Here is a 12,820-nt window from a genome sequence, read left to right as displayed (position 1 = left end):
AACCAGCATCCGAATCATGAAGCAGAATGTTACCAGCACCTCAGAAGCCCCCTGGTAATGACTACCATTCTCCAAGTGTAACTGCTATTTTGACTTAATAGAACAGATTAGTTTTGCTGCTCTCAAACTTTACATAAATGGGAACATACAGTATATATTCTTTTTGTTACTCATTTTGTAGCATGTAATTAGGTGGTTTAGCCTCATAGCATTTTATTGAATGAATATGCCACAGTCTATCCATTTGTCTGTTGATGAACATTTAGCCAGCTTCTAGTTTGGGGGCCGTTACGATTAGTGCTGCTATTCCTACTCATGCCCTGGCGGACATATGCCCTTATTTCCATTGTGTATATACCTAGAAGTGGAATTGCTGGGTCACGGGGTAGCACTATGCCCAGCTTTAGTTGTTAGGTGTTGTTGAGTCGATTCCAACTCATAGCGACCCTATATACAACAGAATGAATACCACCTGGCCCTGTGCCACTCTCACAATTGTTGCTATGTCTGAGCCCATTGTTGTAGCCACTGTGTCAGTCCATTTCATTGAGAATCTTTCTCTTTTTTGTTGCCCTTCTACTTACCGAGCATGATGTCCTTCTCCCGGAACCGGTCCCTCGTGATAACATGTCCAAAGTATGTGAGAGGAAGTTGTGCCATCTTCGCTTCAAAGGACCTTAGAGACTACCTACCAAATACTATAGTTTTTACATAGAGATTATTCCGGTACACACTCTGAGTATGTGTGATTTGCAGATGTTTACTTCCTCTTTAGTACTTTGAATTTTCTGTTGTTTAAGGTTAGCCATTCTGGTGGGTGTGTAGTATCTACTTGTGGTTTTAACTCAGTTTCTCTGATGATTAATGATGGCACACCTTTTTTTGTTTATTGGCTGTCTTTTCCATATCTAATAGAAAAGGTCTGCAAAGGCTGTACTCCATATTTTGGAAAATCCATGCATCTTAAAGTGCATAGGAAAACCGTTGGGGTTGGGAAGGAAAAGTATAGACATAGCAGGAAGTGCAGTTAATTTGGGGTAAGAGGGGCCATCTGCCATGTAAAGTAGAAAAGAGAGCAGCTTGGGCTCTTGCCAGAAATTTTGATTTGGCTCAGAGAGGAAAAGGAGCCATTGGAGAGCTGTGAGTAGTTGAGTAAACTTGGCCTTGTTAACAGCCACAAACAGCTCTCTATTTGTTTTTTCCCTGTGGACTTGGGCTACTTTATGATGAGGAATAAAACTCTTTTTATATAGTTCAGGTAACTCTTCACTATTAAGTTATGTTGATCCACTTGTTTTGAACCACTGTCATTTTTCAGGGGTTCCCTGCTGCCCTGTAATGGACCAGCTCCTTCTGTGCTCAATTCACTAGAATAGATTGCAGACTGGAAGTCTGTGGCTCACATGTGGCTTGCAGGTGTCTCTTTTTTGGCCCTCAAGGTGTTTTTTTTTTAAAAAAAAAAATGTTTTTAATTAAATTGGATATTACACATCTGATTTCCCTTGAAATCATAAGAATCAGCCTTTCTGTGCTGGCATTTTGGTAGAGCGAAAATTGCCTGGAGCTGAATAGAGGCAGCTGTCTTTAGATGGCACTTGTGTGCTCTAATATGCTGCCTGGCTTATTTCATTCCTTTATAACTCACCTGGATTCTGTAGGGGGAAGCCCTGGTGGCGTAGTGGTTAAGTGCTACGGCTGCTAACCAAAGGGTTGGCAGTTCAAACCCACCAGGCGCTCCTTGCAAACTCTGCAGGGCATTTCTACTCTGTCCTATAGGGTCGCTATGAGTTGGTATCGACTCAATGGCACCGGGTTTTTTTGGATTCTGTAGGCATTCAAGCTTGCTATCCCTGCTTTGGTACATTCTCTAGCCTTACTAGCTTACTCTAATGTTGACCGTCAGTCAGGGCTAAGTTTTTCTTAAGCCACTTAGTCACAGAACAGCTGAATCTTTGTTTTTCCCCAGATTCTTAGAATAAAATCTTGTTGTTAGGGAAACTTACCTTATCGTAGTCATAATTCAAGGCTAGCTACATTCACTCACTCATTCCACAAATAGCTGACAATGAGTCAAGCACTGGAATACAGCATAAAAATCTATTACTTGGTATCCCTGTGCTAGGTCTGTGCTCAGGAGTATATTTTTTCTCTAACATCCTTATGGTAGTCTTTTGCTCTGCTTTCTTAATCCTTTCAAAGCCTCAAGGTTTGTATTTCCTCTAATCCCACTGCTAGAATTTCCTACTTTCCATGTCGTCTTGCCATTGAGTTGCTGTATCCCATCTCCTCCTGGCCATTTGCTTCTTCTCAGACAAACCGTTGTATCTTGAGTATTTAATCATAGTTCACTTACTAGAACCAAAAATTCCACAAGTAATTGGTAAAGCCTTTTATTAAGAGACAAAAGTTCTTCCTCCCTCCTCCAAAGAACTCAGTTTATTTCTAAGCATCCTCGTTTCAGTTACTGCTCAGTTTTTCTTCTGTGTTCAATAGCGACATCGTCCAAAATTATTCACAGTTCGTAGTGCTGGACCTCCCATTGACCACTCAACCTCTGTAGCATGATCTCCCAGTTGTATTGGTACTATTTTTGTGATAGTTGCTGATATTTTTCTGATTGCTAAATCTATTGTCCTCTTAACCCTCATCTTAGTAGACTTCCTCAACCATGGTACCATTTGTTCAGTTAAAACAAGTATGAGTCCCAGAAGGGCTAGGTACCAGGGACAGCTTCTTAGTCTTTCAGAAGGTCTTTATTTTTATAAGGACTGAATATTAAAAATATTGGTTTTGTTTTAATTTTTTCTTTTCTGTGCATAGACTCACCATCATCCTTTTCAGATTTTAACCTGTGGGATTATTCTATAGCATTTGATACTATGGTCATCTTTTCCCGTTTGCCTTCTTCTTTGACTTCTGTGACAGTACCCTTTCTTCATCCTCCCAACTTGCTGATCAGTCCTTCTCCCCTCAGACTGCAGTCCCCGAAGTGGTCTTTCTATTTTATGAGCTCCGTTGGTGATCCTACTTATCTCTTAGAATCTGACCATCACTTACAGGCTAATGACTCTCAAATCTAATTCTTCTGAATTCCAGGCTTGTTTTTCCATTTGTTTGACCTCTTCATAAGGGTGATCTCTCACAAACTCAAGGATAAAACAATTTGTCATCTGCAGACCTCTTTTTATATTCTAAGTAGCTGCTCAGGCTAAAAACTTGGTGATGTGTTAACTCTCCTCTCTCCTTCACATCCTTGCCCTATTTCAGTCCATTTAAGTAAAATAGTCTTGCCTGTTCATTATCCAAGTGAACTGCTCCCCTAAGCCAGGAACTCAGGGCAGGAACAGCCCCTTTGCCTAGGCACAGACATAAGGGGTCCACGGACTTTAAGTGCCATTCACCCCTGCATAGACCTGCGTGGGCCCATTTCAACAGTGTAGGTCCTCATTAGCACAGTATAACAGGGTATATACCTGAAGCTTGTTTTCATCTGTATCTGCTCTAAGGGGAAGTGACAGAGTCATGACATTTGACACCACCCTGCCCATTAAGCAGGGTCCTCACCTACCCACATCAGAGGCCTGAGGACTGGTGGTTCCACCCACTCCACCAAGCCACCTGCAACAGTGGTCCAAGAATAAGTGATGACTCCCAGTCCTTACAGCCAACAGCATTAGGTGCCTGTAGTCCGGCTACAAAATCCACCTACCTACATGCTCTAGGGAATAGGGACATGGCCTTCCTTCCAGACACTCGGGCAGCAGTCAGCCCCGTGTCTTGATCAGTGCGTGACCCCCTACTGCAGCCAGATACCTGGGCCTACTCCAATCACTTCTGCCCGTCTAGGACTGTAGTTGAGAGCCTACACCACACAGAGGGTGACTGACGACCTGGACACCTGAGCTGAGCCCATACAAAAAAAGTAAATGGACTCCTGGGGTCACATACCTAGTAACAGCTCTAGCCACCTGGAGACAGGACGTAAGAGCATCAGAGGCTCAAATAATCAAAGTAGCTTGTGTGACCAGTTTGTTTGGTCAAATCAAAACAAAACAAAACAAGAAGCTAGGACACAGTAAGCAAACATAAAATAAATACACACAATAACTTATCGATGGCTCGGAGACAACCCAAAAAAAAAAAAAAACCCATTGCTGTTGAGTGGATTCTGACTCATAGTGACCCTATAGGACAGAGTAGAACTGCCCTGTAGAGTTTCCAAGGAGCACCTGGTGGATTCGAACTGCCAACCTTTTTGGTTAGCAGCCATAGTACTTAACCACTATGCCAACAGGGTTTCCTCGGAGACAACAGTCAATACCAAATCACATAAAGAAGCTAGACCGTGATGGCTTCACCAAGCCACCAAAACAAAGAGTCAAGAAACCTTCCAGAAGAAGAGAACTTCTTAGAATTACCAGAGGTAGAATTTAAGACTAATATACAGAACTCAAGACATCAGGCAAAACTCAGAACAAGCCAGGGAACACATAGACAAAGGAATAGAGGAACTTAAGAAGGTTATACAAGAGCATAATGACAAATTTAATGGGTTGCAAGAATCCATAGAGAGGCAGCAAATAGAAGTCCAAAAGATTAACAAAATTTCAGAATTAGACAAGTCAATAGAAAGTCATAGGAGCAGAATTGAGGCAATGGAAGTCACAATTAGTGAGTTTGAGTATAACGCACTTGACAGCAAATTATTTGAAGAAAAATCAGATAAAAGAATTAAAAAAAAAACAAGAAACTCTTAAGAATTATGTGGGACTCTATCAAGAGGAATAACCCATGAGCAATTGAAGTACCAGAACAGAGGGGGATAGCAGAGCATACGGAGAGAATTGTTGAAGATTTGTTGGCAGGAAACTTCTCTGATACTGTGAAAGATGAGAAGATATCTATCCAAGAAGCTCATCGAACCCTACACAAGGTAGATCCCGAAAGAAAGTCACCAAGATGTGTTAGAATCAAACTTGCCAAAACCAAAGATAAAGAGAGAATTTTAAGAACAGCCAGGGATAAAGGAAAAGTCACCTACAAAAGGGAGTCAATAAGACTAAGCTCTGACTACTCGGCAGAAGCCGTGCAGGCAAGGAGGCGATAGGATGACATATATAAAACCTTGAAGAAAAAAATTGCAAACCAGGAATTATGTATCTAGCAAAACTGCCTCTCAGGTATGATGGTGACATTAGGGCATTTCCAGATTTAAAAAAATGTAAGACAAAATCATGGTTCTAAAGTATATTTTTGCTGCAATGAATGACGCTTATAGAAACAAGGAGGAAATTAGTACCTTCAGCTGGCATCTATAGACTTAACTTCCTACCTTTCATTATCATTAATAGTTGTAGCATACTACAAGTTTGTGAAGCTCTAATCTGTATTTTAAAACTTAAGCTAGTTTTTAAATTATAAAATTCACATATGTACGTGGTTAGCATTAAGTATAGGAATCCCTAGAGTGGTGCAGAAGACTAAATGCTCTACTACTAGCTGAGGTGACCCCACCAGAGGTGCTTTGGGAGACATACTGGTGATCTGCTTATGAAAGGTCACTGCCTTGAAAACCCTGTGGAGCAGTGCTACACTGCACACATGAACTCGCCGTGAGTCAGAATCTACTTGATGGCAACTCACGGTACCATCATTTAGTATCTAAGGTGTACATTTATTATGCTTAACTGCTTTCGCAATTTACAGTAAAGGTTGAACATTTATAATATGAACATTTCTTCACTCTCCAGAGGTAACCACTGTCGTCTCTGGTGTATCTTTCCAGAAACTTTCTTTGCGTGTATGAGTAAATTTCTGTTTTAAAAAGTTAAGTTTTGCTAAACTATGGCTCTGTACTGTTCTTTTCATTTAGTACACTCATATTGATTGATAAATAAAAAATAGATCTTGTTTTTCTTAAGTGGCTGTTTGATATTCCATTATGTGGAGATACTGTAATGTGTTTAACCGTATCCTTGTTAATGAATTGTTAGATTTTTCTTTTGGGGGGGGCAGCGAACATCCTTGCATATATATGTCTTAAGCTGTCAGTTATTAGGAGTATAGCATAGAGATTAAAAGCACAAACTTTATTCTGTGCTCAGTCCTTGCCTTCTAACTAGCTGTGTGGCCATGAGCAAGTCTCTTAAGTCAGTACATGGCCCCTCCTTGCCCACAACCCGCTGCCCTGTGGTTTTCTCATTGCTCTTGGAGCCAGTCTGCTTAGCATGGTCCCCAAGGCTGTATCTGATCTGCCTCAGTGACCTCATTAGCTCTGCCTCATCCTTGTTTCTGTGTTCTGGCCATACTGTGTTTTCTGTTTTTCAAACATGTCAAGCCAAGAACCTATCTCCTCAGAGCCTATGTGCTTCTTGTGCCGCCTGCATAGAATATCATCCCTCAGATTTTTTTTTTTTCCTCCCCTTTGCCTCCGTTGAGATGTTAAGCCTTCAGAATTCTTTATTAACTGTTGTTTGTTTGTTTCGGTATTTGTTTTGTTTTTTCAGTTTACTTCAGCATATGAATGTATATTCCCTCATGGAATATAAACTCCTTGAGAGGAGAGTTTTGTCTGTTTCATTCATGGTAGATATTCACAGCATGGCCCTACCCCCAGCACCTATAGAATAGTCTTCGGCACTTAGTAGGCACTCAGACAGTTTTGATGGAATAACCAGGGTGATTGAACTGCTCTGTGCCTGTTTCTTCACTCATGCAAGGATGTTCGTAATGCTTACCCCCAAGTTTTCTTTTTTAGGGTTAGATGAGATAATGCTTGCAAAGCCTTCACACTATCAGTTATTATACATGCAATTGGCAGCTATTTGCTTCTTAGAGTACTATCCTAAGTGCTAAGTTACATTGTTTTTTATCATTCTATTTTTTGGGTACTTTTTGCACTCTAGCCTCTTTATGTATGAATATAAGGCTATTGGATTATATGTTTTGGGTATGTTTCAGTGTTCTCTTAGAAATTAAAAAAATGTAACTTGCTTGAACACTTACCGCTTTTTGCTATGTGCCAGTTACCATTCCAGAGGCATTATAAACATTAATTCGTTTGATCCTTGTAGCAACCCTATGAGATACATACTGTTATCTACATTTTACAGTCGAGGAAACTGAAGCACAGGAATTAATTCACTGAGTCACACAGCTGGTGGTGCTTCTGATTAATGAATGTGAATTTCATTTAAAATGTTAATGCCTTTAATTTACAGGGGAGTTGTTGATAACTTGGATTCAGTTGTGTGATTAGACAGAAATTTCATGTGTGAGTTTACCTGCTGATCTGCTCAGTGAACATACATGAGCATGATACGGACACATGAATCTGCTATTTCTGCAGCTGCTCTTTTTTCCCCGAGCGCCTCTCCTGGTGCATGCAACTTGTCGTGTTAAATATGTCTTTAGGGACTAAAGATACACAAAAATTACGCAGCATGGCCTCTAAGTCATGGTCAGCTGAAGAAATAGCAGTCAGTACCAACATCGGAAGAATGACTGGCTGTGTCAGTCTGCCTGCTAAGATGGTATGTGCCTCTCCAACATGAAGCTTTTCTAAGGGTGTTTTTGACTCTGTGTGATTTATTTTTCTTTGTGCACTCACTGACTGCAGCACTTGCCCCCTTGACAAATGGTTCTATACAGTAGTGATCATTCTTTTATATGGTTTCTCATTTTGTCTTCTTTTGGAGAAGGGTAAGTTTCATCGAGCAACATAGTTATTATTAGGTCATAACTGTTAGGTGAATTTTAAAATACTTTGGTTGGTATTCCAAGCATTGAAAGTGCAAGGATTGGTATTCTGGTCTTATATGTTTGCAAAATCCACCCTGCTTAGCCTTCTGCCATTAATTTAAAGAGTGGGAACTACCAAAGGTGACAGTGGTAGAGATATTAGCTAGAAACTTCTGCTGCTGTCGAGGTTGATTTGAAACCTAGATGTAACAGCGAGAAGTCTCCTGTCCGCTGTACACCGTGATGAAATTTTGACACTCAGGCAGTTTATATAATCCCTGTCCTTAGGAATTAACAGACTGGTAACAGACTTAACTAGGTTTCTTTTCAACATAGAAATTGACAGATACCTACAAGATGAGTTGGAATCGACTCGACCGCAGCGGGTTTGGTTTTGGTTTTGGTTCTACAAGAATACGGAGAATGGTGAAATGGATTTTCACGGCCTCAACGGCTACATGTAGCCATTGTTTCTACTTCCCTGTTCTAGCCCCTCCACTCCCATTTTGAGGCAAATTTTAGATCTTATACATAAATAGATCATATTCAATTTTTATATTGATATTGTAGTGAAATACTGGTTTAAACTTTATTTTTTTAGATGTCTTATAGATCTGGCAGGGATGAGAAGACCATTCCCTACCAAGCTAAATGAAGCCCCTTTGTTACATCATCACACTTTGGTTGTTGGGCAAGGAAGAAGGATAGCTCAGTGGACTTAATTTTATTAAAGAAAACAATAGCAAATTTTATATGTGAAGGATCCTTAAAATCATTTGTGCTAGAGATACTCCAGTTTAAAGCCACTCATGTTTGTTTTAAGCAGTTGAATGGGTTAATTTTTTAATTTTTTTTTTTTTTCAATTTTTGAACTATAGGAATCCTATGAGGATGGTTGTGAGGATTATCCTACTCTATCAGAATATGTTCAGGACTTTTTGAATCATCTTACATCGCAGCCTGGCAGTTTTGAAACTGAAATCGAACAGTTTGCAGAGACCCTGAATAGCTGGGTTACAACGGATGATGCTTTGCAAGACCTTGTGGAACTTGTCTATCAACAGGTCAGCACGTGTCCATCCTCTGATAGTTTTCCTGAAGCCCCAGGATGGCGGCTACTCCTGGAGGGAGGGCAGGTTTATGTTCCTCTGCCTCTGCACCTGTTAATTGTCCATGGTTCATGGGAACTTTCATGTCTCTTATGTGAAATTCCTAATAGTTAAGGATCCAGGGCTAAAGCCAGGCTGGACTGCACATTCACCTCTGTAGCCAAGGCTTTGCACGGGCACTTAGGAGGCACTTCGGGCGTTGATGAGGAGGGCTACATGAATGTCACACCTTCTTTTTTGCTTTTGTCTTATAAGGTCTAAAATAACAGTATACGGAAAAGACTGAGATTTGTTTCTCCTAGGTGTTGAATTAGGTGACATTATTGGAGTAGAAGAGGAAAGACTCAACGGAGAACTTTCTTGCCTCATAATGAGTCTTTTTTTTAAAAAGCCAGACAACAAAACACCTTGTCTTTGAGTGTCAGCATTTCTACTTGTCTTTGCTTTCTTTTGGAGTCCCTGGGTAGTGTAAACAGTTAACATGCTTAGCTGTTAGCCAAAAGATCGAAGGTTCAAGTCCACCCAGAGGTGCCTCAGAAGAAAGGCCTGGTGATCTACTTCTGAAAAACCAGCCACTGAAAACCTTTTAGAGCGCAGTTCTACTCTGACACACATGGGGTCCCCAGGTGTTGGAATTGCCTCTGTGAGGACTATTTTTAAAATGTTCTTTTCAAATTTTCAAGGATTTACATCTGAATTCCTTGAGACCTTAAATGTCTAATGTGAGTCTAGATTGTTTCTTCACAGTGAAAAGTTTTGATGCCAACATATTGGTCATTGATAGAGTAATGCTATTATGAGGGAAAGAAAGTATAACAAAACTGGAGTTTGAAGACTTTTTTTTTTTTTTTTTAATGCAAACTGTATGCAAGACTGGCCAAAAACAGGTAGAAGATGAACAGACATATAAACTGAGTGTTCTTTAAGTCATTGCTAAAAAAGGTAACTCAAATTTGAAATACATGGAAGGGTGCTTTTGACAGTGAGTTGATTTTATCTTACCTAGTATTTCATTTGGCTACTTTCCCAAGTTGTTTTCAATTGTTAACTGGACCCCAAGATTCTAGCCAACTCTCAGGTTTCAGAAAATGCCTGAGATTTTATAGGTAGGACTGCTCTATTTGTCCTGATTCCTACTTTCTACATCTAAATGGATTGGAAAGTAATGAGATAAGAAAATGGAAGAACTGTGCTTATTGTTTCTTTTCTGGTTTCTCCTCTATTTGGTCTTAGTTCTTGAATAGGCTGCATGGTTATAGTTCTTCTGGGCTAGCCAGAATGTAACCTGACAGGTTATAACCATTCCTGTGATTGTCCCAAAGCCAGTTCTTAAATATGTAGTCTGTAATATTTAAAGTTTTTGCATTTTGAGGTGTATGGTATACAGTTATAATAGCCATGTAGCAGTCCTGGAGCAGCCAGTCTTAAAGGAATAGGTCAGAAGTTCCAGGAAAGTCTCTGGTAAGGTGAACTCAACTGTTATGTTTAAAGATATTGAGAAGAAATATACAAATTAGTGAGCTTAGGGATACATCAACGAAAAGTACGGTTACGCTCTGCATAATGTCTCTTCTGGTAGTGTCCAACCACATATACATCCATGGTCCCATAAGGTTATAGTAGAGTTCAGAAATCCCAATCAGAGAACAGGGCCAAACACAACACAAAAGGAAACTTGCTTGGTCCTTTTGGAAAGCTGGAGGGTTCGGTTGTACATAACGTCTACTGACAACACCAGGCTCCCCTGGATCCTGGGCGTTTCCATACCCTGATGTTCCGTGGACTTCACCCTCTAAGCCACCCTAGGCAGTGGGACGGCAGCCTCCAGGGGCCTAATTTGGCATGGTGTTCACACAATGTCAAAGTCACATAACGTCCGGTTTCACAGAACATACTGTGTATGTTTAACGATGCATGACAATATATAAAAACAAAGTAGAAAAAATGAGTAAGTCTGGGGAGAACAATGTCACTGGAGAAAGGAAAAATCAGTATTTTACATGGTTCAGCTGTAAATGGACACACCAAACTAATTAAATCATGATATAACCATATTGTTGGAAGGAGTTGGATAGAGTAAAGCAGTATGAAAGCTGAACGCTCATCTTTCAATGTGGAGAATCAATAAGAAATAATACCTAAGCTGAAAAAACTGTGTAGCATGGAGATACAGAGGCTAAAAACCTTTTTCAGTGGAAGAATTGAAAGTGGTTGTTTAGTGAAAGTAAAATTGGAAGTAGGAAACTGTTTAATATCAACCCTTATGGAACTTTTTAAGTCTTTAACCATGTGCATGGTAATCTAAAAAGTAAAGGAAATGAGGCAATTCCAGTAAGTTTTTGTTTGTTTTAATGGTACCTGCTAAACATACATGGCATCAGGAGAAACCAGTCTTTCTCCCTTGATGAAAAACTTAACAGGATCCATTGTAAGCGAGGAAATAATTAAAAAAAAAAAAAAACCGAGGAAATAATTAAGAAATAAAAATGTAATTATGAAGCACTTACTACCTGCCAGGCACTGCTAAGCACTGGACATGTAGTTAACTCATTTAATCCTCAATGGTTGTGAGATACTGTTATCCCCATTTTATACCTGAGCAAACTGAGGCACAGGGAAGTTAAGTATCTTGCCTAAGGTCACCAGAGCTATTAAATGACACCACATAGAATGTGCGAGGCACTAGGCTATTTGTTAGATCTAGACTCTTCAGTTAACCACTTTTGTGACCTTGGCAATGTCCCCTAACCTCTTAAAATGTGTTAGCTTACCTAATAACTATGATCTCTAATTTTTTTTTTTTAACTGCACTTAAAGGGAAACTTTGAGAACTGTAGTCTTTGATAAGTACTACTTTGTCACTGTCTCATTTTTAAAAGTAAATCTGTTTTGATTTCCTCCTTACCCCCAAGTGTCTATAGAATGTTCTTTAAGTGTTAGTCTCTTGCGCCAGGTAACATTAATCACATCTTTAAGAATCAAGAAATTGAGACTCAGAGAAGTTTAGTGATGCCCAGGGTCACAAAGCAAGAGGCCTGGGAATTTTGTTCTAGACTGGTAGGCATCAAAGTCTGTTCTTTCGTGCCCAGGAGATATATCAGCTATTTGGCAAGTATTCTCTTCATTCGTAATTGTCACTGTGCAAGTGGGTGCATGTACATATTTTGTGCGGAAATGGGTTAGCATAAAGAGGCATCATCTAGTTTCTGGTACCTACGTAAATGTGGGAGAACTTGGTTAAACATTTTTTCTTTGCACTTGTGTTTCTTGGTGTAAAGTAGGAGGGAGGTTAAACTTAGTTTCCTCATGTTTTAACAATTAGACTTTCTGTACAATATGGTCAGTTTGGAGAGCAGAAATGATTTTTTCTCTTGAGAATGTGGCTGTTAAGTGTTTGCATTAATAACTTGATGTATCTGTGTCACACAAAACTTTTCTTTTTGATAGGCCACGTCTATCCCAAACTTCTCTTACATGGGAGCTCGCCTGTGTAACTACCTGTCTCATCATCTGACAATTAACCCACAGAGTGGCAACTTCCGCCAGTTGCTACTTAAAAGGTTAGTTTGAATATATAAAATTGAAGGAAATTACTTCTGAATGTGCTAGAATTTAACTATTCTTTTTCTCTAAAAGTGGTATGTTTTATAAGAGTTGCAGGGGGGTTAGGGTAGACCATTCTTATTTGTATAGCATTAGATGTTTCTAGCCAAATATGTCAGCGTTTTTTCCTATAATGTTCTCTCTCTTTGGCTTTGTGCTTAGAAAGATCTTCCCTTTCCCAAGATTTTCAAAATGATCACTTATGTATTTTCTAGCACTTTCATAGTTTTGGTTTGAGAAAGGATCTAATTTTATTTCTTGCCACACGTTTAACCACTTTCTCCTCTACCACTTTTTTGAATAATTCATTCTTTTGCTATAGATTTGAATTGCCACCTTCATCATACTGCATCCTTTGTAAATTTGGG

The 12,820-nt window shown here is 39.6% G+C and overlaps 1 protein-coding gene across 3 annotated transcripts in view; it reads left to right on the top strand.

Moving 5' to 3' along the window:
• The window catches only part of PAIP1 (poly(A) binding protein interacting protein 1), a 35,757-nt gene that overhangs the window by 2,613 nt on the left and 20,324 nt on the right, over positions 1-12,820 (top strand). For all 3 annotated transcript variants that reach the window (XM_023545449.2, XM_003408018.4, XM_003408019.4), the window contains exons 3-4: positions 8,619-8,804; positions 12,297-12,409. In XM_023545449.2, coding sequence (XP_023401217.1) covers positions 8,619-8,804; positions 12,297-12,409 — 299 coding nt within the window. The remainder of the gene's footprint in view (positions 1-8,618; positions 8,805-12,296; positions 12,410-12,820) is intronic.

This window comes from Loxodonta africana, chromosome 2 (genome assembly GCF_030014295.1).
Source record: "Loxodonta africana isolate mLoxAfr1 chromosome 2, mLoxAfr1.hap2, whole genome shotgun sequence".
Classification (NCBI taxonomy): domain Eukaryota; kingdom Metazoa; phylum Chordata; class Mammalia; order Proboscidea; family Elephantidae; genus Loxodonta; species Loxodonta africana.
This window is presented reverse-complemented; position numbering and strand designations above follow the sequence as displayed.